Source organism: Adiantum capillus-veneris, chromosome 9, assembly GCF_014529385.1.
Source record: "Adiantum capillus-veneris isolate H3 chromosome 9, ASM1452938v2, whole genome shotgun sequence".
Lineage (NCBI taxonomy): Eukaryota > Viridiplantae > Streptophyta > Polypodiopsida > Polypodiales > Pteridaceae > Adiantum > Adiantum capillus-veneris.
In genome coordinates this window covers 6,794,861-6,819,669 of record NC_140939.1, presented here as the reverse complement: position 1 = coordinate 6,819,669, position 24,809 = coordinate 6,794,861, and the positions used below count along the sequence as shown (strand labels likewise).

Genomic DNA, 24,809 nt, shown 5'->3' with positions numbered 1-24,809 from the left:
ACAAAGAAAGTAGAAAGGTCATGAAATGAGAAGATGGATAACTTGGTATTAGAATTCTTCCGATGCAAAACCATATCTAAGTTGAACAGATTTGGCTAAAATAAAAGGAATAGGTCTTAAATGCTTGGAAGCTCCAATTAGCAAACAATCCAAATGTAGAGAAGGCAAGTACAACATAATGTGAAAGTACACAAGCCCCAATGTGAAGATAGGCAAGCCTTGTTGTCTTTGGAAACAACTTGCAATTGCAATTAAAATGAACATAGTTCAATGTAGATTTGGTTTAGAGCAAAAACAATGATCGCAAAATGGAGGTCTCTAATACCTTCAGGTTCTAGGGTCTAGATGGCTCTGATACCAATGTAAGGTGCAACGGAAGTGAATGTTGAACTTTGCTCAAGATGAGTGGTCCGAAATGTGCTCAAGGTTCCTTTTACTTACGGAAGGGAGAGCCTTCCGTTCCTTTAGTGAGAGAGTGCAATGGACACAAACAAAGTGGTGAACACTGTGAATGAAGGTGCTGAGACTGAGAGATAGAGAGAAGAGAATACGACACCAGAATGTTGTCAAACCCTCCTCCGAAGGCCCCACTCTCTATAGCGAGAGCGGTCTACTATTGATTGCACAAATCTCTACAATGCTTTGGACTTACCGACGATGAGGACGACAACGAGACGGGCTGAAATCTGAAACGCTAAAGGCTGAAATCTACAAATCTTTATCTGCTGAATTCTGACTCTATGTCGGTGACAATGTCGATGACGACGGTACGATGACGACGCGCTGAAAAGGCAGATCCTGAAATCTGTGTTTTCCGGGCTGAAATTGCAAACTTTGCTGGATCTAACCGTGCGACGAGGATCTGCTGCGGGAAGGTGAGATCTGCGAGGTTCGAGGGTCTACTGCAAGATCTGATTGCTAAAAACTGAAAACGTTGGTGCAAGGGATGATCTTGTCGCAATGAATCTGCAAAACGCCAAGGGCTCATCTGCAACCAAAAACGCTAGGACTAAAAATTGTTCTGCTGCGGTGAAAATCTGCTACGTCAAGGGAACTGTTGATCTTGCTGTCACCAGGCTACTGCAATGCAAAGCGCTAGGGCTGATCTGCAATTGAAAAAACATCGGGGACTGAAGTGCATGCAAAAATGCTGGCTGTCTGTAGCAAAAACGCTAGGTCTTTGCTGGGTTTTCTTATAAATATTCTTATGAAATTTGCCCTACCCAGTTCTCAACAAGTCATTCAAAAATAACAAGTGAAAAATGTCAAAAATAGGTCTATGCACTGAAAAAATGCTCCTAATGGGTTCTGATGGAAATCTGATGATCATGCTATGTGCAACCAAAGGATATGCATCTAATCTAAGTGTCTGGACATGCACGGTCTGCGAACAGACTCACAAAAGTGCCAAATCACTTCCTATTCTAGACTAACTGAACTGAACTGAACCGAACCGAACCCTCGTCATGAAGTAGCTTGTCCACGTACACATAGGGTTCGATGTGCACGTGACAATATCTAAGTTGAACAGGTTTTGCTAAAAATAAAAGGAATAGGTCTTAAATGCTTGGAAGCTCCAATTAGCAAACAATCCAAATGTAGAGAAGGCAAGTACAACATAATGTGAAAGTACACAAGCCCCAATGTGAAGATAGGCAAGCCTTGCTGTCTTTGGAGACAACTTGCAACTGAATTAAAATCAATATAGTTCAATGTAGATTTGGTTTAGAGCAGAAACAATGATCGCAGAAAAGAGGTCTCTAATACCTTCAGGTTCTAGGGTCTAGATGGCTAGACCAGTTTTTGGAAACCACACAATTAAGCATGTATATGCAAGAACGGTACTTAAGCATGTATGTGCGAGTATGGTACTGGGATGGGTGACTTCCTGAGCAGTTGTTGCTCCCTTCTTTCCTTCCTAGATACAATTAAAATAGTGATGAGCCATCAGCAAATTGCAATGGCATTTTTATGGACACATTAACATCTATCAAGTCATTAAGAACAAAATTATCAGATTAGTATATTTGCACTTCAGCTTAAGAACCCCGTAACTTGGAGATCCGCAAGTTTATGAGCCAATACATACCTTGCAAGATCTTGTCAATTCAGAAATCAGATGACCCTACTTAGTGCATACTAGAGAATTCTGCACAAAGAATGGCTGAGCAAGAAATAGGAACAAGAATGACAACAAGAGACTTATGTACGGGATTAGAATACTGATAATGATTGACACAACTCCATTTTGGCGAAAATCAACCGATCCATCATGATGGAAGCCTGCTTAAATAGTAGAGAAATCTCTAGGGGAACCTTGTTCTCCACCCAACGAGGAATCACTCCCTACGAGCCCTGGCAGCGTGAAAACGGAAATTGATCATTGGTGTCACTTTCTTCATGAGAGAGTCCATTGGTTCTCAAATACACAACCTTGAAGGTATGGCATGCAATTATTACCAATAGACGTAAGGTTAACTCAACTTTTGATAGGCACTTACATTACACCGATCAACTCGCTATGTATACGTAGATCAAATGAAAAGGAAGTCACATGAGGCCCTTAAATCAAGGGACCCATTCAAAACTAAGAAGCACATAGAAATTGTCCCTTCATCTCTAAGGCATGTTTTAGCATGCCATAAAACCCAGTCATCTCTTCTGTGCCCCAACTGTAGACATCACATTATGGAAACAATGACAGAGAAACAACCACCCCAAACTAGTAACTCATCTATGCTTATTAGGATAGCTGAAAATTCAACTAGTCCTCCAAGCTTCAAAAAAGTCAAATGATGACATGTGGATTTCATTTCCTTCAGTCGAGTAATGAACAGATTAACAAAGTAGAAACATCCACCTTCTCCAATTTCTCCATAACTCGAAAGGGGGTATAAAAGGGCAGAGTTCAAAAGCAACAAAATTATTTCCTTCTGCCTCCAACCCTGATGCCAATGGCTCAATGCCCACCACTCACTTTTCTTGAAAGAGTGCATCACAACCGTGAACGAACAACAAACGAGGCTTCACCTTTTTTCCACATCAAGTGAACAAACTTCCTTCTTGCATTTCTTCAGGTCAACTTCCAGCTTCAGTCACACCTCCATATCTTCATCCTCATTGGCATCAAGATCTACAAGGAGGACAAGTTTCAAGACAACCATAGAGGAGATATAAGCCTTGAGGGATGTATGTAAGCCATACAAGACATGTAAGCCTTGAGTGATGTATGTAAGCCATACAAGACATGGAAGCCTTGAGGGATGCAACAGCTTACCGTCAAAACGAATTCGCATGACATCACCTCCCTGTCCATAATCTTCCCCCCCAATCAGCTCGAGGCCCATGGAGGTCACTTTGTATGGATGCAGTGTAATCGCCGACATTGGAGACTTCGCTACCTTTATGAAGCGTTGCCCTACACGCAGGTAACAATCTGCTTAATAACATACTTATACATGTTCTAGGCCTATGTTCTTAACACCACGCTTTCACGTATACTAACATCTCTGTTCAAGAGAAGACATACTAGAGTAATAGAAATGCTGAAGGTATGTCTATCGTAACATGCAACTTAACAACCAAAATGTGTACTGAAGATGGCTTAAGAAAATGCCAAACTAAGAAGTCATACCACACAAAGACCCAGAGAAGTGAATCAAATCACTACAAAGACAAAGCAAATGAAAATTAGAAAATGGGACGAGCTCACAAATTTTCGAGACCCATATTGTGCTCTCTCTCATTTGCTCTCAGTCCTCAACTCTTAGCTTTTGAGCTTTGCTACAGGGAAAGCTGTTGCCTCTTAACCAATGTGATTTTTTCAGGCCTTGTGATCCCAGCAATACAAAAACTAGAGAATTCTTTCTAGCTGATGCTTCTAGCTGTTAAAAGCATTTCTTTCTCAGTGGAGCATTCAAGGGCAGAAGCCCTAGCAGTGGCAAAACACCTGTGAAAAGGGCTCCCCCTTGCTTTGCAACTCCATAGAGCTTGAACCCACCTCTGCAGAGTCCCTACTCTTTGGGGATGCATCATAGGCCAAAAAGTAGTTTCAGCTACTTTGGATTAGCAGACGGGCACATTTTCTGAAGTTAATCCAAAAGAACTGACACCATGATCACCACAGATGACGATTATGTCTATCAGGATTTCCCTGACTCAGAGGTCATCAATTGGGAATGGATGCACACCTTAGCCACAATAGATACCTAAGCCCTAGAGTCACCTCAATTTTGCAATGAAGATGGCTATGCCATAATCCCAAGAAGGATGGTAGGTGTACAATAACACATTTAAGACCCCTTGAGGTGGTCATGAGGAGCACACCCTACTCATTGGAGAAGTGCTACTTTGAATTTGAAGTCTAGCAGCAATTTCTCTACTGTATCCAAAGTATAGAAATAAGTCAGGTCTACAATATCAATGTACCAGATAGAGACTCCAAAATTAGGCGAATGTTGACAGAGTGAGCCCATGATGTTCCGAGTGCAGCAGTGAGTTGAAGCTCCGGATCTTCTGAAAACATAAAATCTCATAATCTGTGTTTTTAAAGCTTCAGTAATCCCAAATAACATTCGACAAACAGTGCAATGCATTGTCCTGAAAATAATAGAATTTTACGTAACTCTTCACTAGGCAATTTTTTGGCTACCTGAACAGAAAATAGACGAAACTAAGCAGTTTGAGTGACCTTATTAAGAAAGAATGATACCCAAGCTTCTCTGATTTGAGGTCATCCTGACTTGATTCGTAACCACAATAGGAATTCGAAAAGCCTCAGCCAAATACCTGTGAGGATAAAAACATGCTTAATGCTCAGGTACAAACATATGCAAAAGGAATTAAACTTTAAAACGGCAAGCGGGTTATTGTGCAAGAAGGACAGTCTTTGTTTTGAACTGAATCATTTACTTTCTTCCATTATCGCAGAGAATGGCTAGGTCCATACAGAGGAAAAGACTCCTTCCAGCACATCAATCGTCAGTCCTTGACATTTTTTAACCACCTCATGAAGTTGCAAGCAATAATTCTCACAGACGATGGCACTCCCATTTCATATGTAGAAAGTCTATTTGCATATTAAGAGTTTGCATGAATTGTACCACATCAGTGACATTGTTTGTACATTAACTGTGTCCATGAAAGCAACATGTATATGGAAAGAAGTTGCGATAGCTCTGCCTTATCATTAGACACTGACAAATTGTTGAGCCCAAAAAGCAAGCTTTAAGGCTAGTGAACTTGGTGCAACAACCTGTCTCACAACAAATCCCTTGATGTCCAAATTTGCTTCTAGTTTGATAATCTGCAAGAGTCTCATAAAAGCTAAATAAAGGTCCCAAACCCTTCAAGAAAGAAAATGTGAACTGACTTTTCTGTTTATCTTGGCATAAATAATGAATCAATAGACCACCTATACAGAGCATTGAGAAGAGATAATACCTTTAACAGGACTTTGCCAATTAAATGCGTTCTATTACTCTTCATAAACTTCATAATTGAGCAATTCTATTAGTATGGAATGGAAGACCTTGGGCATTCTTGCATGGTTTCATCTTCTAAATGCTCATCAGGATTCAGTGTCATGCTATTAATTACTATTTGTTTCTTCAGCGGCTCAGCCTATGACATGAAATTGCCAAGCTTTTGTGACAACAAAGGTCACTAAACAAAAGACTACCAAAACTTTTGTACTCTCAGAATTTGCATGAAAAGTTAATTGCCGTGAATTTTTATTCCCATGTAGAAGAACTTACTTCAATGTCCCTGCTTGATGTCCTAAAACATTCTGTTTTCGAGACAGATCTTCCTGTGCATTCTCGCTGTGTGATTACATAGAACAATGAAAAATACTGAGCAGCTAGCAGGATATTAATAAAACATTGAGCAAGAATAAACTATGCATGCCTTGGCATCAATGCTGCAATGCTGTCCACTATTAGCATCTTGACCTTGTTCTCAATAATGACCTCCTCAACCCCTTGCAAGCTGAGTTCACATTAAGCTCCGTCAATGTTAAAACCAAACACCAGTTTGGTGCATAGTCTGTGCTGATGCATAATTGTCTGCAAAGTTTGGGATCCACCTATTTACAAATTCATCTAAGGAGTGTGGATGATATACCAAGACACTTGTGGCAAGCTGAGCCAAAAAAAAAAAGAGCACAAACTGTTAATCACCAACGTTTCCGATATTTCTAGCAGACAAAATAAAAGCTGAAGTCAATCTGTGCATTAGGTCAAACTTATAGACATGACTTGAGTACTTGTAGACTCAACCATCCTTTCATAAGGTTTTGGTATGAGATGGTAGTTAGTAGACCCAAGAAGCCTATTATAATGTAGAACTTACTGAGGAGGAACTGATGTAAAATTCATTAAAGGGGAATGCACAAGCATGAAAACTCGTGAAATGGCAATGTAATTGGACAGGTGCAGAAACCCATTTTGTAAAAAATCCAGAAAATAGTCTTCTATCAAGATAACATGTCAATTGGACGTGGGAAAACCCTTTTCTTTTTAAGCAATAAAAAAAAATTCACATCAAAATAAACATCTCAAGAGAACAAATAAAATATACAAATTATGATGCACGACATAGACGTGATCTAAAATCCACAAAATATACAATGATTCTCAACCTCTCAGATCTCCTAACACAAACATTTTTATCAACTCCAAGGCGTGGAAAGTGTTTCACACTGACCCATAATAGCGGCAAGAGGAATCTCATCTCTATCTGAACTACATGAAGGAATCAGGAGAAATGTCAAGCTCTGGAAAAACAAGTGGTACAGCTGTTGAAGAAGAAGAGACATCACAAGGTGGACCCTATACAGTAGGGTCACTGCGCTTTGCAAACATGTATAATCCGAGGAGCCTTAGTCAATTTCTCCTCCTTTTCTTTGCTGGCCTCCTCCTAGCTCTCTCTGCCTCTCATTTCCAAGTACCTGTAGAGTCTCCTATCTCTCGTTGCTTTCTCTGCTCTGGATGTTCCATGGACTGCCATATCCTACTCTACCAAAACCAAGAGCCTGATGAAGAAAACTCTCTAAAGATTGTCCCCACCAGGTATTGTAGGGAGAGACAAACCAAGTTGGATTCTTCGGGGGGGCCAGGGGGAGAAATGAAATGAAATGAAATGTTATATTAAACGTCTTCAAAAGGCCAAAGTGACCTATGAGACCAAACTAATACAATCCTTATGGATCTAATCCAATGTCTGGGTACAAAAATAAAATGAAGTAAAGTGAAAGACTAAACTATAAGACTAAAATCGTCAGACTAAAATCATCATTGTCATCTTCAATGCCCACAAATGTCCGGCATCGAACGTTGTCCGAGAAAGTACTGCATCGGCCGCTGAAGAGCTTCATCACTCACTCTCACCCACATGTACCTAGCATGCTCATCCCTGCGGGCTATATGTATCAATGGCTGCAGCTCCTCCCTAAATAAAACCTCCACTCCTCCTGAGCCTCATCCTCTATGCTCCAACCAAGTCTCATGCCTACAAGTAGTCTCCCATCTGTATCCGCTGACATGTGGCATGGACTGCCCAGGGGCCTGATGTGTCTCACAGTATAAGATCATGTCCCTCCCAGTGAAACTATCCTCAAAGGCACCTGCATCAAGGCGTAGAGAACCATTACAATTCCAGGTGGCAACTTTGAGTGTGGTCCCATAGGTCTCGTGCCGTCATGCAGAGCACCTCTCCATAATAACCACTCGTCCATCTTTGTAGAAGGCCACTTTCCCTTTCTCTTGAGCTATCCTTATTTCAAGCATAACTTCTTTCATATGGGCAAGTCGTGAGAGTGTGAGGTCATCCCCAAGAAATATCCCCATTTTCTTTAGGGTGAAACTATAGCGTAGATAGTGTGTCGTGCTCTCTACAGTGGGTGCTCCTCAGTGCAATGTGCATGACAATCTCACTCAAAACAAACTGAAAACAGGAGACAATAGACAACAACTGAGCTCACAGAGTCACAACAGCAACAGCAGACCACAACAAATGACTCGACTATCTCAAAGAACTGATACAAACTCTGGAGTGGCAGCCCACTCATCTCCAGCCCAAGACTCTCAGGTACAATGGGGTGTCGAGGCTCAGATGTGCAAGGATGGTAAATAAGTGCTCTGTTTATAGACTCACTCTAGACGACGATGCTCAACCAGAGGTGAAGAAGATAATCCCGATGACCAACCGCTACTACTCATATGTACTACCATAAAGAGCCACCAACGGCTCATAAATGTCAGCCATGTGGTGACCTAGCCACGATGTCCACTAGACCAGTCCGTATCTCTGCTGCCACATGTCACTGCCCAACCCAGAGAGTCCGTCCAGTGTGAACTGGCCTAGACCAACTGTACTAACTGTGTGTCCTGTGAAAGTGACACTGTAGCCTGCTACAAGTTGCCCGCCACAAGACCGCTCACCGTCCCGGTGAGAGGAATACTGAAAAAACTATGAAAAAAAAACCACTAGGTACTGCATCCGTATATCTTTCGTGAAGTAGGGTTAGGCCCAACCATGACCTTACATGTCTCAAAAAGTGGAGTTAAAAACACTCCACTGCTTGCAAACGCCTTAAGCCTTTGAATAGGCAAGAACCCAGTATGATTGCATAGTCGAAGAATCCCAATCAGCAAAACAAAATGAGGCTCCACTGCAAAGAGATATGCTCAGTTTGGATCCAGCACATCTTTATCGTCCCTAACCATAGTGAGAGGAAAATGACCTAGTCCATACTTGCAGATAAACCTTGCAACACTTTTTGCACAACACTATTTTCGAAAAGAGGAATGACCATAAGGTGTTACTCGAGGGATGACCATAAGGTGGAGTAACACCGCAAATATGGTTAAGCTCTATCATGATGGTAGAACAAAAAGCTTTCACAGCAACAGGATGGCCACCAGATGAATGCTCGATAGCCACATGCTAGTGGGTTGAAATGTTGGTGGGGGAAAAACTGCTGAGGCTGAGAGGGGAGAGGGGGAGGGGAAACTAGATAGGGGCGAGAGGGGGAAAGGGTAGGGGCGAGGGATAGACTGGGTGGGTAGGGGCGAGAGGGGGTGGGTAGGGGCGAGGGAATGTGAGGGGGTGGGTAGGGGCGAGGAGGGCTGGTTAGGGGCGAGGGGAAGGGAGGGGGTGGGTAGGGGCGAGGAAATGTGAGGGGTACGGTAGGGGCGAGGGGGGCTGGGTAGGGGCGAGGGGAAGGGAGGGGGTGGGTAGGGGCGAGGGAATGTGAGGGGGAGGGTAGGGGTGAGGGGGGCTGGGTAGGGGCGAGGGAATGTGAGGGGGAGGGTAGGGGCGAGGGAATGTGAGGGGGAGGGTAGGGGTGAGGGGGGCTGGGTAGGGGCGAGGGAATGTGAGGGGGAGGGTAGGGGCGAGGGGGGCTGGTTAGGGGCGAGGGGAAGGGAGGGGGAGGGTAGGGGCGAGAGAATGTGAGGGGGTGGGTAGGGGCGAGTGCAAGAGGGGTGGGTAGGGGCAAGGGGAAAAATGGTAGGGGGACGAGGGGGTGTGAGGGGAAGGGTAGGGTGTAGGGGATAGGGGGTAGATGGGGGCGAGAGAGTGCGAGGGGGTGGCCGATATTGTCAATCTCCAATGCAAGATATGACCGGAAAGTTCGTGTTCCATTGCAGACGAATTCATTGGTCCACTGGCTGAAAGTTGAGATGCTACAGAGCGCGGCAGTTGATGGAGAGCATGAGGAGGTACCATGAGCAAGACAACTATCATGAGCAGGGAATTCATCCAGCAGGACGTGCTGTGTGAAGGGAGTTCGCTAGACCCAGAGAAGAGCTTTGTTCTGGTCGAAGAAGCAGACACCACTGAGACTGATGTTTGAAGGGGGGTGAACTCCTGTAGAGGGGATTTCTTTCCGCTTCTATGATTCTTCATAGGCTCACCAAATTCAAAGGCTTCCACCAAGGGCGCATCAGGAGTATTCTCTGTGTCCTGCGACCTTTGAGCTGGCTTAGGTGGCTCATTAGGTTTAGTTACTGTGGAAACATTGGAAGAGGGTGTAACTTCAGGCAAAGAGTGAATAGAGACTCCATAACAAGGCATAGATTTGGTAGTATTCAACCACTCCAACAGATCCTCATCCGACCCGTCACGTGGAGTAGGCTGTTCATGTTCAAGGTTGGTTTCCATTGACAAAGAAACTTGCTGCACCACGGGATCCATACCTCCTTCTAAGAGAATGGATTGCATCGGGGAGCCAGAAGTATGTATCCACATTGCATCGTTTCCCCAATCATGGAGTGCTTTAGTGTGTCGTAGCCATGGTCTTCCAATGAGCAAGGGAAATCCGCCCTCAACCTGGGGAAGACAAACCACAACAAAATCCAAGTTAAAAGTAAAGTCTTGTACTTGAAGAGGCACATTGTCCATGATGCCCACTGGGTATACTGTCCGTTGGTCGGTCAATGTAACTATGAAGGGAGCAGGGCAAGTAGGCTGTAGACCTAGAGCTAACACAGTGAACTCGGGCATCAGGTTGATGCCAAATCCACCATCCACTATCACTCCTGAGAAATGCCGACCCAAAACGGACACTGTCAGGCGAGGGCTTCTATAATCAGTGAGTGGAGCAGCAGGATTGGATATCATATAGGACTCTGACGGTCGCACTCGGAGGTGCCCGCCACTAGGACCTGCTCCAGGGTAAAGTGACTGAATAACTGCAAGGGTGTCACTTCTAAAACTCGCATCTAGCCGCAACATGTCATAGAGGGACACTTGTTGGAAAGTGTTCTTCAAGACTGTCTCTGCTGTAAGCTTCTCTTTTTCTACCTGTTGTTCCTCTGGTACCTTGATCTTCTGTAGATCGGAAACTGCTTCCAAGAAAGCTTCATCAATATCGGAGAGCAAAGATTTGGATTCTTTCATGGCACTGGGGGATGGCTTGTTGACAGCTGCAGGCAGGGTATTTATTGGTGTGAGAATGTGTGGGGGAGTTGAACTTGATGGAATGCTAAGACCGAGAGCGGCTCTCTGAGCCCGGGTGAGGACACCCGATGGCTCCTCTGCCAACTGCGGCGGCTTATTTTGAGGGGTAACCACGTGGGTAGAAGGGGGCAGCTGAGAAACGGTGCTCACTACTATCAAATTGAGCTTGGGAAAGGCAAACTCATTCTGGCTTTGACTTGAGTTCGAAGCCGTGGATGCACGAAGTTTAGGACAATCCTTACTGTAGTGATCCTTCGTTTCAGGGCAATGACGGCAAAGAAGGGACACTTCTGGCAGGGGGCATTTGCTTTGGTAATGCCCATATTCCCTGCATCTGTAGCACAAAATGGGCCGATTCAAAGGGCGAGTCGACGGACGAGGTGGTCCTTGATCCTGGTGCATGGAGTTGGAGGTGGAGGCATAGAAGTTTCGAGGGGATGAGGGAGCATGGGTATGATAAAAGCTCTGAGACGGAAAAGTACTTTGCATACCTTGCATAGGAGGGGTTGTAAGCAAAGGTGGCATATGGTGTGGATGGCCACAGGGAGAAACCATGTTGGATGCAGGCATTGGCCCTTGTTGAAGAGTAGGACCAAGACTTTGCTGTATTTGTCGCAATCCCTTGAGGTAGTAGCAATCCTTGTCCTGATGCCCAGACTTTTCGCAGAAGTGGCAGTAAGCTCAAAGGGGACAGTCCTGTGGAGGATGTCCTGGAGAGCGACACGAGCTGCACCATACCATAGCCTTAGTCTCCCGCTGAGACCGAAGCTCTTCTAACTCCCTCTTGATTTGATCCAAAGCTTCGTAATGTGGGGCCTTCTCCTGTTTGAGAGCGATTGATTTCTCCTCTTGTAGAGCTCGCTGTAGTTTTAGGGCTTCAAGTTCCCGACGTAAGGAAGTCAAAGGGTCAGACGGACTCTCCAAGAGTACCGAGGCAGTCTCTACCTGAGAAGGGTCGGTAAACAGCTTCCTTGCCCCCTCTATCCTAGTAGCAGCAGCAACAAACTCCTCCAAGGTGGCATCAGGTCGGAGATTCTCTCTCAGTTTTTGTTGAGAAGTCTTTGGAAGCGCCTTCTCAACCCATTTCTTGACCATGAACTCCCCTGGTGGTTGAGGAAGCTTGGCGACCAGAGACTTGGTTTTAGTCATGAGTTCTGCAAAAGTCTCCTCTGGTTGGAGCACCATGTTGGCAAACTCATCCAAAACCTTTTCCTGGTAGTCACCTGGACTGAATGCTACACAGAACTGTTGTCTTAAAGCTGTCCAAGTTGCAAAATGATTCTCTGCAAACTAGCTGTACCACTTGTCTACCAAACCAGATGGGAAGAGTACTAAGTAGGCATCTTCTCGGTTGAGGCCACGACCTCTGCAGAGAAACAAACCTCCGGGCATGGTCGTCAGCATCCTCTGAGGAGAGACCCTTGAAAGTCGGAAACTTAATATTCACCTTAGCTAGAACGCTTGTGAGCTCCTCCATAGCTGGATGAGAAGTTTATTGATTGGGGTGACTGGGGAGGTGTAGAACTTGTTGAGGGAATGGAGGTAGCTGTAGGGGATTCACCTTAGCTAGAACGCTTGTGAGCTCCTCCATAGCTGTTACAAGGGATGAGAAGTTTATTGATTGGGGTGACTGGGGAGGTGTAGAACTTGTTGAGGGAATGGAGGTAGCTGTAGGGGAAGGTAGGGGTACTGGAGTTGGTGGACTTCTACTTGGCACGAAGGGTTGACATTTCCTGTGGTAGTACTTCAGAGGACTGAGTAGTGGGCTTTGTCGCTCTTTTGACTGTCTTGTATGTGTCATGCAGTAACCAAAAGCCCGACCAAGCTTTGAGCAACAAAACCTTGAACTGGCTGAAGACTGGTCTAGACTCTACTAGACCAGGCTGGACCAGGGACGAGGAGGACTAGACCAGGGTCGAGGAGGACTAGACCAAGGGACGAGGACTAGTTGGACTAGGACGAGAGGACTAGACCAGTTGGCCCAAGCGAGAGGAGATCTGTGCAAGGCAAGGTAGGCGAAGCTAGATAGACCCAACTAGCTTCAAATCTCAGAGTGAGATTTCAGTTGAGGTCCCACCGTGATCGCCAAAATGAGAGCACCTGTAGCGCAGATAGTGTGTCGTGCTCTCTACAGTGGGTGCTCCTCAGTGCAATGTGCGTGACAATCTCACTCAAAACAGACTGAAAACGGGAGACAATAGACAACAACTGAGCTCACAGAGTCACAACAGCAACAGTAGACCACAACAAATGACTCGACTATCTCAAAGAACTGATACAGACTCTGGCGTGGCAGCACACTCAGCTCCAGCCCAGGACTCTCAGGTACAATGGGGTGTCGAGGCTCAGATGTGTAGGGATGGTGAATAAGTGCTCTGTGTATAGACTCACTCTAGACGATGATGCTGGACCAGAGGTAAAGAAGATAATCCCGATGACCAACCGCTACTACTCATATGTACCACCATAAAGAGCCACCAACGGCTCATAAATGTCAGCCATGTGGTGACCTGGCCACGATGTCCACTAGACCAGTCCGTATCTCTGCTGCCACGTGTCACTCCCCAGCCCAGAGAGTCCGTCCAGTGTGAACTGACCTAGACCAACTGTATTAACTGTGTGTCCTGTGAAAGTGACACTGTAGCCTGCTACAGAAACGTCCCTTCAAGAAATCCTTTTTCGCTCTTATGGAGGGGAAACGCATGATTAATGCTCTTTCCTTTGAAGTCTCCCTCCTTCCTTCTCTCTTCTTCCCCACTCTCCATGCCTTTGTGTGAATAGCCTCTGTCACAAAGGGGAGCGCATAACAATATAAAATACATTCAGATAAATAGGATTTATCACTTATTACTAAAGCCAGAGGATATATAGAGAGAAATAGATAGAGAGAGGGACAGAGAGTGAGAAGATCGACACAGTACTGGGGACCAGAAGATGGGTTGGTCCCTCCCCGTAATAGTATCTTTATTACTGAGGAGAAGTCTATACAAGCACTTGAAACGAATGTATTACCACGTTCGTTATAGAATAAGACTTGATGGTTCCCGGAAGTCTCAGCTTCCGATTCCTAGGGCAAAACCCTATTCCAAGGAACTTCCGTTCCTTATTCCAAATCCTTGAGAACCAAGGTTCTCACCTCTGGATCTCACCTTCCAGACTCAGGGCATGACATCCCTGCAACTCTCTTTTCCAGCTCTGTTTCCAGAGTCCTCTTCTTGCAGAACAATTCTGCTTTCCCGGACATGAAGTCCTTTCCTTGGGAATCCCAACTTCCGGATCACAACTTGAGAGACTACCTCTCTCCGATCCGTGGATCTACTTCCCAAACTCGGGTACGAAACCCGTGGGCTGATCTGGCTCTAGTTTCTGAGAGCACTTTTCTCATGCAGAGGCTCATGCCTTCCTCTGCTCCTACTCCCTCACTAAGAGGAAGTACACCTGCAAACAAATACTTAGAGATCATAACATGAAAATCGTTACCTTCAAAGTCTCGACGCTTGAAATGCAACTCGGTTCTCGAAAAGTAATTCCCCAAAAGAGATCTCTACATAGAAAATCCTCTCTTCTAATCCTACACACAAAAGAGGTGTGTTCTCAGGTTCCTTCTCATAAATCAGCCCCGTCTACGACGTTTATGGGCTGAAAACAGAGAAAAACAGCAGCTTGTCGCGATGGAAACACGCTCCGTAGGCACTTCTTCGTGAGGGAACTCGTGTACTGGGTCTTGGCGACATCGGGTACACTTGGGCAGCCATGGGCATCACCGGCAAACGTCTTCTTTGTGGGTGAACTCTGCAGCAGCATCTCCTTCTTGCAAAAACTGATCCTCCCCTCTGAGTGAGGGCATATGATGCTTTTATAGCTCCTGGCCACGGGCACGAATAGCTACTCGCGTAGAGATCGCGGCCTTTTTTTTTTTTTTTTTTTTTGGTTCTGCCAGAAAAAGAGAGAAATGAAATGAAATGAAATATTATATTAACGTCTTCAAAAAGGCCAGAGTGACCTATGAGACCAAACTGATACAAAAGTGGTGAATCTGTTACAATGTCTGAAAAGTGCGAAAAACTAAATACAAAGTATTAGATAAACTTCTTAGGAGCATTTTGGGTGTCTGGATAGAATGCTTCTAATCCTTTGTTGTAGTCTCCTCCCGTGAAGTGTGCTTCTGCATCTCGGTCGTGGTCGTCTCGATTTCCTAAGCTCAATCGCCCTGTCAATGAGGGTGCCTTTGGTATGAATGTGGGTACTCCTTTGTGCTCGCTGCTGGCCTCTTGCTTCTCCTTCCATTCCTGCTTCTCTCGATCCGAAGAAATCTGTGATCTGCCTCTGAGGCTGTAGTGCTCTTTGTCTTCTCATTAGATTATCCCTGTGCCGATGTAGTTCCAATAGGTACAGGCCTAAGCACCTTTGATCTTGGTATTGCATGACTCTATCTAGAGGTCCAAAGCCTTCTTTAAATAGGCAATGGAAACGCCCACGTATCTCGTAGTATACGGTGCAATGACATATGTAGTGTAATTCTGTCTCCGGCTCCATTCCGCATAACTTGCAAATTCTGCTCTCAGGTGGGATTCCCCTAAATCTGCCAAATTCAATTTCCAGCTGGCGTGAGGATGTACGAATCTGACCAAAAGCACATCTCAAACCATGAGACAAGTGGGTATCCATGTAGCTCGGGCGAATCACAAAACCATCTTCAGATACCTGTAGGAAGTTTTCTTTGTAGTCGGCCATCTTCGTGCCCAATTCTTGTGTAGGGTCTACCCATGTCCTCTTAGTGTCCAACTGTAAAAGATCCTAGCGGATGATTTTATTAATCTCCGTTTGTGTGATTGCCAGTGATGGAGCCTCAAGAGAGTATTGGAAGGGGGGTAATCTTTCCATACTGAACCCGTGTCTCTGAAACCACGAGGACAGTTGCGCGCATACCAGCATGATGTATCTCCTTTCATTGCTAATTGTCGAGAGGATTCGAGGGCCAATCTAGCATATCGGCAATTATTTGTATCCCATAAACCATGTATAAAGGACACTGATCTGGTAAGAGCTTCAATTTCTATCGGAGGGGCAGCTAGTTCCGCTCGGGTAATCGCGTGTGGTACGGAGACCTTGGCTCTAATCATTCGGGAAATCATAGATACCAAAGGTCTCTCCATTGACTTCCAATTATCCTGATCCACAGATGGTCCCCAAATCTGGACCCCATAAAGCATAGCCGAAGCCACCACAGTATCAAAGAGCCAAAGTTTTGTTCGTGGTTCCTGAAACTGCACTTGTGAACACATCCTCTCCAACCCTCGCAAGGCCGCAGAGGCTCTGGACAATCTAGCATCCGCTGCTTTCTTAAGAGTAAACTTCGGTCCTGTAAATACCACACCAAGGTATGTGTATGCATCTGTGTACTCTAGTGTATCCTGGCCATATGCAAATGTAGGTGCCGATCTCCTAACCCACTGCGGTGTGGTGTTAAACACCATAACTTTGGTTTTACCCAAATTTACCGACAATCCGCTGTCCTCCGCGAATTTATGTAATGCATCTAACTGCCTCTGCATTCCATCTGGTGATTCTGCTATCAATACAATATCATCTGCATACAACAACAAAGGGATCCATGACCCTGCAAGTTGAGCACCTCTGTCACCCTCTCTATCAATGTAATCTGATACCTCATCTATATACATACCAAATAAAGTAGGGGACAGTGGGCATCCCTGCTTTACTCCAACGGTGGAATGAACAATGTCGGAATCCCCTTCTGGAGTACGTACATAACCAGTTACTGACCCGTATAAGGCCATGATCCCCCAGATAATCTCTTTGGGGACCCCTAACTCTTGCATTATGCGCATCAATCTGGCCCTTGGTACTGTATCAAAAGCTTTCCGAAAATCCACAAAGCAACAATACATCCTTCTCCCGCTTGCTCTTCCTTCCTCAATAATGGCTCTGAGCGTAAGAATATGATCTAAAGTGGAATAACCCCTCCTGAATCCAGCTTGTCCTGTTGCCCTTATGCCCTCATTCTCTTCCAATCTTCTCAATTTTTGTTCCAGAATGGATACGTACAGTCGGGTCAATGTGTGACCCACCATAATGGTACGGTAGTTCCCGGGTATCATAGGATCCCCTGACTTGAAAATAGATACGATAGTAGATAATTTCCAAGATTCAGGTAATCCTTCACACATGACCCGATTAAACAGACGAGCAAGGACTTCTGAAAGTAGATCCCTTGCATGGATCAGAGAGAGAGAATGTGGGCTGATCTGTTGCCTTATTTATTGGATGGCTGCCCACTTATCAAGTGGGCGGCCGGCGTATTTTCAAAATAGTCTGATCTGCCCAAAAACTCAATAAAACCTTATAAGTTAAAAACAATGCTTTCACGACACTCCCTACGCGTCCTTGGATGCAATCACATGCACAGTTGCAATGCAGACATAGACTTCCTGGACTTCCTCGCGGGAAAGCATCTTTGTGTCTTATCCATGTACTCAAAGGTGAACATAGTTCTTAAGCTGTGTTAGAGTTTCGATGAACCTGGGAATTTTTCTTCCCTTCGTAAGATCATTAGAGCGAAGACGCTCAACTTGACAATTCCTTGGCTTGTTCTTAGAGCAAAGCCCGCTCATCGAATAAGCTAGGATTTCAATCCTTGGATTCCTCAAGCACAAGCCGTAGCAGTCTCTTGCTCCTTTACTCATAAAGAGAGTGTTCATTCACTTGTGCGAAAAGCACTACCATATCTTCCCGGGTAAGGAGTGTTGGTTCATAAGGTACTCAAGCTTAGTGAAAGCTTTTCTTGCTTGAAATCGCGGAATGATTCCTTCCTTTTTGCCGTCCTACCCGCAATAGCAAGTAATTTGTTGGAGAACTACCGGATACCAGATCAATAGTTGACCTTTCGGCTAGTTGAGCGAACCAATTCATCTCAGAAAACAATGTTTCAAATTGATCCTACTCTCATAAATACTCGAGAGTGATTGTCCTCGTTAGACACATGCATATCTCGTGCATAAAAGCAATACGCATTTTATGAGTTCCTCAAAGATTTAACTTTGATCAAAGACTTGCCCTCTCACTTAAAGTTTGAGGGTCAAGAACTCAGGAGTTAGATCTGAATTCCCTTACTCCAAACTTTCTCCGGATAGCAATGTATCCTTCGAGGATAGGTAACAAAAATTCGTTGTTTCTGTGTTCAATGGTTCTCGTTCCACTGCGGGGATTGTATTCTATGTACACTAAGGTGTACACTTTCGGCTTTTATTGTTGGCTCCACCATCTGCTGCAAAGTATCTTGCAGATGGTTTACAAAATTCGGACATAAGTCCTTCGTTAAATTTGTTCATCTTTCCTTCCTCAGAGAGGATCAAGAATGGAGCTACCTTGGCAAGAGTGAACCACTACTTGCTTTGACTCGCTCGTGTTCCTATTGGACAAACCAATCCCGATTTTCTTGAATGCCTTCCTCAAAGCGTAGAGGAAAAAAAAATTGTCGAAAAATTCAGCCGTGAATTGTTGTTGTAAGTTCCTTGCAGAGCTTTGGTATACCACCAAGTACTTGCAATCCCCTTGAGGTATTTGGTCACATGCCTCACCTTCGACACTTCTCAGAAATTGCCGTTTGCAAAGGCAACTTCAAACAGTCGAATGAAAGCAGTAGCTTTCAGGACATCTTTCCTTCCGTCAAAAGTATCAAACTTGACTAGAGTGTTCCTAGGTCTAGAGACCTTCGTATCCTTCCCGAGATGACAGGATTTCTTGGCTACGGTTCTGGATTGATGTTCATGGATATCTTCTGGGTTCTGAACGATCTTGAGAATTCCGCTCCTTGGATTCTCTAGGTTCTTCAGCATCATGCTCTTGTCGCCTTCTCAAAGAATCCCAAGTCTTGTGTCGACTTCTTGCAGAGAGAAAAAAAAAAAAATCAACTCTGCGAGCTTTTCCTGCAAGACTTAGGTTTCCGCCTACTTACTTCTCTCTTGGCTTGTCATGGCTTCTTCCCGTATCTTCCCAGAGTCGTCCTCCTTTACAAAGAAAGAGAGGAGACCATGCTCTGATACCACCCATCCTGAAGAGAAGTTCCTTGACTTCCTCTTCCACATCATCCCAATCTTTTAGACCGGTTACTCATACATGCAAAGCTCTAGTCTTCCTCCTCTGCTCTTCTTCTAATGTCATATTGATGATTGTAGGAGTGGGGATAGATTCTGTTTCTTTCTCTTTCCCTTTCTTAGCGACTTCTATCCATTTCTCAATCTCATCCACCTTCTTCTGTGTCTTTGTGATCACATCCACCCACGAGGATGTCTTCGCCACATTTTGCTTCTCTTCCTCCTGCTTGATCATCCGTATCTGCTACTTGATAACTTTGAGTTCCTCTATCATCGAGGGCTGGATTTCTCCTTCTTCAAGTTATCGCTTGCTCTATCGGCAAGCTCTGGCTTGAGGGCTGAAACCTCCTCTTTAAGTGCTTGAGAGTCCGCCTTGAGTGCTTGGATTTGTGCGTGTAAGTCCTCTTTCTCCTTTTTCAATTGCTTGCCTTCACTGAAAAGCATTTGGAGAAGGCTACCCTTCTCCTTCCACCATCCTTCCGTCTCCGCTTTCCACTCCTTCATGTCCTTTTCCATCTACGTTATCCTGAGCAAAAAGCCAATGGACCAAAGATACCTCTCTTGCATAGAAGCATAGTCGAGGACGACTATGATTTCAAGGGTGGGGTAATGTCACCAAATTTCATTTTTGGTCTACTTAAATGAATTTTCGCTAGAATTGGCCATTCTAGTGAGAGAAAATAAAAATAGTAAAAAGGTCAATCACGTACAAGGGGCAAAGGAATGTGTTTGTGAACTAGAGAGTTCCAAAATTTGAATGCATTCTTCACAAGTGCCAACGGAATTCAATAAGGATTCAATCGGGATCTTATGGGGCGAAGACGGGACATTAACGAGTCCAAAAGAGTCCAAAACGGATCCCGAACGCCTTCAAAAGTGAGATGGGTAACCAAAAGGTGGGAATGGGAGCTAAGGTGTTTTTATCCACACTTGCCAATCTAAAGCTATGTGGAGATAAGAGGTGTGGTCCACAAGCCTCCCATGCAAAAGATAAGGTGAGAGGAGTGGCTCTTAAAAATAGAAAATTTCTTTTTCAGAACTTAGGGTGAGTATTTTTGGAATAACTAGAAAAAGAAAGCGTTTTCGTAAAAAGGGCCCGCAATATTTATCGGAAACGGCGAGATAAACAACTTTGTAGTTCACAGATTTTTCATTTGAGGACCGCAAGAGGGAGTTTTCTGCGTTTTTCTGCAAGGCTACGCTGGAAAGAGCAGGGAAACTTTTGTCTTCTTGTCTCATGAAGCTCCATGCAATCCTCAGCCAAAAGAAGCTCTCCATGCTCTTCTCAAGGCTCATCATCTTCTCTCTCTCTCTCTCTTTCCCACACAGTTTCTACAACTATGGCTGCTCAAATTTATACTATTTAACTATGCAGGTTACTACTTCTTAATGCTTACATATCTTCTTTCCAACCTGATTATTGCTTAATCCCCGCAAATCCTATCACCCGCAAGGTGTTTAGGGCCTTGGGATTGAGTACAACGAGGTGTTTTAGGTGAAAATTGTAATTGCAAACTCTGTCAAATTTTAGAGCTTTCATCTCTTCAATTTGTGCAGCTAAAAGTGCGATTAGTCAATTGTATTGATCAGAAGCTCTTCTAAAGAAGTAGAATTTATTAATACAAAGTCCTTTCGGAGGGGGGGTCGGCTCCAAAAAGTCGGGCCCTCAACTGGTGTCGAATTCTTCTCTCTTTCTTACAGTTTCAGTACATAAGTGTCGTGTGTGATTGAATCTAAGTTAATGCATGCTCTGCAACTGTCATGCTCGAATATGCTCAATGTTACACAATTGATTGATTACTCTAGTTAATCTATAATTTCCATTGCACCTGAAACCCAATTCCCTGACATTAGGCTTCTCGGCCGGGATCTGTAGGTTGGCTCCGTTCTTCAGTGGCTTGACACGTCAGCAATTTGTGACAAAGTCTTGTAAGCACGTGATCTTTGATGCGGTTCACCAACAACTTAGCCAATATCTTGTAAACCACAACGCATCAAAGTAATTGGCCGCCCGTGAGAGAATTGCTCGCAAAGTGCTTGCTTAGGCAACAATCTAAGCAAACCCTCTTTCCAAGATAATGGCAAATCTTGTTTCTCCCATGCCACATTTAACATGAAAAGCAAGGGATGTTTGAGAGCCTCCCAAAAGGAGCGAAAAAATTCCACAATAAGCCCATCCTAGTTAGGAGATCGCCAACGGCCCAATGCAAGCAACGCACAATGTAATTCAAAATCAGTGAATGGATCCTCAACTTGCATCCATTGACACGTTTCACAACATAGACATCCCCCCGAGTGCAATGCATGTAATGCGTACCATAGTCGTGAATAACACATTGTACCCTCATGACAAAGCGATACTAGGCAAGATGCATGTGGGCAAGCAACGGGGAAATAATATCAACAATCATGTCTCGAAAGACCTCACGAGTGAGGTAAGAATTGTTGATATGTAGCAAACGTTTCGGGGTGTAATCCATTCGCCTATCACATACAAAGTTATCATACTGTTGTAAATTGAGCAGATACCAACGATCCAACCTTGCGTGATAAGAAGAGTGAGCAGCATGCTGCAAGGTAAATCCAGAAGCAGTTGGATGCAAATACCGCCATAAATCAATCATCTGTACATACAAAGTTATCATACTGTTGTAAATTGAGCAGATACCAACGATCCAACCTTGCGTGATAAGAAGAGTGAGCAGCATGCTGCAAGGTAAATCCAGAAGCAGTTGGATGCAAATACCGCCATAAATCAATCATCTGTGCAGAAGCAAAGAGAAGATCCCATTCTTGCCTTTCTGCAAGCAACATGTGCAAATTGCTTGTGGTATATCTTCATAAATTTCTGCAAATTTAATTGCTTCTTCCAAAGTTCTACGTGCACTTCTTTTTACCTGTCGCTTGAAATGTCTATCTAACCCCCGTATAAACCCTCTTGTTTTGTGAAAGTCATATATCCCCTGAAGCTTGAGGATTATTTCTCTGTACATTGTAATGTAAGTAAGTAAAGGCCTACCCCGTTGCATAGCCTTGTCCCAGTCCTCCCAATTTCTTTTTGGTTCATTTTCAGGGAGAAATTCTTTCACAAAGATACTCTCGAATTGAGCTCAATCCCCTATAATCTTTCCTGATGCCTTGAGACTCATCCACCATTTGTAGGCTTTTGGCCCCAATGATAGAGTAGCCTCAAGGGGTTGATACTCAAGGGGTTGATACTCGAGGGGGTGTTTTTTAACCTATGTAAGTCTTGCCATTTCCGCATGAAAGTAAAGCATCCTTATTTCTATCCTTTTCTTCACCATTAAATTGAGGAGGTTTCATGTCTTTGAGAACAGGGTTGTCTCTAGGTCTAGATGGGGTTTCAAGAGGAGGGAAAGCAGTCTCTCTGTACATAGCTTCACCATCCCTAGACGTGGAAGGTATATTTGGGTCAAATAGCACAAAAGATTGTGTCATCGGTTGCTTCCCTTTTTGTATACACTCAATCAACTTGGTCATTTGATCTTTCAAACTCTCTAGAGCAGCTAGAAAAGTCTGTAATCGTAATTCTATGTTCTCTACCCTATGCACTATCATCTCATGCTGCTCACGCATGGTACATCCCACTCTTCCCCTATATCCTCAATCCCATAAATAATTTGGTCTTGATTGTGTCGGTCTCAGGTGATTTTTGATTTCAGTCTTTTTCCATTTTGTAAGGTTTTAAAAGCAAAACTCGAAAAAGACTGAAAAAAGTAAGCTAAGAAGGTTATGCACAAATGTATAGAACACTTGCGAGGTGTGCCAAAGATGGCTCTGATGGAGAGTGTCGATAGCGACCACTCCGGACGAATGCCGCAGATGCCCAAGTGTTGTCGAACTGCAACTATATTGCGTCACCTGAAGGTATCGATGTCAATGCTTTAGCTTTGATGCTCTTTATGCTTGTACAAGGAACGGACTGATGGTATTGTATGCAGCGAGAGGTCAAACCACGCTATGATGATAGAGGAGACACAAGCTAGATATGAGAACCTAGCCTAAAGATAGGTCTCAATAGTGGTGTGATTCGACGACCATACAATGGGCCATGGACTTGAGGAGGCACAATAATGCTTGTGAAGACATTTTAAGTGCTTGTAGGATTGTCATGCCTAATATAGCCGTGTTGCACGCAAATCTTAGGAAGCGTAGGCTTTTGTAATATTGAGAGAGTTGATTGGAGCACGGCCGCCTGATGGTTGTCCGTATATGGAGCAATGGAGGCCTTTAAACGGGCTTATGGTTTCATAAATACACTAAGAAGCAGCCAATTACTGCAGAGCGACAACCCACAAGTGAAAGCAGCCTAGGCTTAAGGCATCAACGGCACGTTGAGTTGCAGCATGAGTAAAAGTGGGAGGTAGCAGCCTCAGCACAGCGTAATTCCCAAGGATAGGCGCTCTGATACCAGTATTGCGAGCTCTAGGCCATGGGCTATGGCGAGCTCAGTATTGCGAAGCTGGAGAGTCTTGAAGCAGTGTAGCAGGGGACTCACACACACACACACACACACACACACCGGAGCTGCCACCTCACCCCCACTCACGGCCTTGTGTGTGCCGCCAGCTGCATGGCCCCTTTTTTCTACAGCTCGACACTTGGCACTATAATCTCTTTTTTTAAAACCCAAGCTGTGGTTCTCACTCATGGCAATGACCCCTTATGCTCTAGTGTCGGATGTGCGTGCCCTGGCTATAGGATGCATCACATACTCTCAAAGCTCTCCGACAGATCTGGTTTTCATGCTTACATCATTGGGATATAGATTGGGTACTCTACAAATGGTTTGAAATACTATACATCAATCGGACTTCTGTCAGTAGAGGGATGCAATTTTTACTACAATCTGTAGCATCACTTTATGGACCATGTGGAAACCTCGTTGTGCTCTTTCACAATCTTCTCTGACATTGATCATTGTGACAACTATTTGGATAGGTTGTTGCATACTCTTCGCAGCCAATGGGATACTTCAGCCGGACTCCTCCAAGGAGGTGGAGAGGCGTGCATAATCTTTTATCAAGACTTGGGCAAGATCTTCAATCCTTTTCAATCTGGAGCATGGGCACATCACATGGCACTATGCACTCCTTAGTGGTTTATTTTGCATTCTTCATACATGCGACCTTGATATATACACAACACTCTCATTGAGCTCCCCATCTTGTACATCCTCTAGGTGATAAGCCTTTGAGCATTCCCAAAGGTATGAATTCAGGAGTGAATGCTAAGAAGCCAGCGACAAAAGGACATGGGTAAAGATTGCCTTGCACTTCTCCCATCCAACCCCCTCTCAGTAATAAAATAGGGGCCTCTGCGTCACCATCCGTTTGTAGGACGGTTGTCCTCACATTACCCCACTTGAAGAAAAGTTCTTGTCCTCAGAAACAAAGGTGGAAAGTTTCTTCTTAAGAAGACCAATGTTGTCCCAAGTGGCACCTTCTTCAAGTCTATCTTTTCACTTGACTAGTACTTGACGACGAACGTGATGTGGTGTCCTTTATTCGTGAGAATCCATAATTTGTTTGGGTTCATGCCGTGTGATAGTTATGGGTGATAGCCTCTATTACACCGCATAACACTACCAGAGTGAAAACGCCAAAAAGATGGAGACAATCCGAGACCAAAGCTTGATCCCCTTTTTTTTGCGAGAAAAAGATCCTTCTATTAGTTAATGAAACAACCCATAGGGCTACAACCACCTCT

At 44.4% G+C, this 24,809-nt stretch overlaps 1 protein-coding gene across 4 annotated transcripts in view; it reads right to left on the bottom strand.

Moving 5' to 3' along the window:
- Window positions 1-2,526: 2,526 nt before the first annotated feature.
- The window catches only part of RAD51B (DNA repair (Rad51) family protein), an 86,059-nt gene continuing 63,776 nt past the window's right edge, over window positions 2,527-24,809 (bottom strand). For 3 of the 4 annotated variants that reach the window (XM_086519415.1, XM_086519413.1, XM_086519416.1), the window contains 7 exons: window positions 6,086-6,141; window positions 5,908-5,988; window positions 5,757-5,822; window positions 4,712-4,788; window positions 4,429-4,515; window positions 3,278-3,418; window positions 2,527-3,133 (listed from right to left, as the gene is read on the bottom strand). In XM_086519415.1, coding sequence (XP_086375541.1) covers window positions 3,096-3,133; window positions 3,278-3,418; window positions 4,429-4,515; window positions 4,712-4,788; window positions 5,757-5,822; window positions 5,908-5,988; window positions 6,086-6,141 — 546 coding nt within the window. In that variant the 3' untranslated portion in view covers window positions 2,527-3,095. The remainder of the gene's footprint in view (window positions 3,134-3,277; window positions 3,419-4,428; window positions 4,516-4,711; window positions 4,789-5,756; window positions 5,823-5,907; window positions 5,989-6,085; window positions 6,142-24,809) is intronic. The other variant, XM_086519414.1, reaches the window with a different exon arrangement.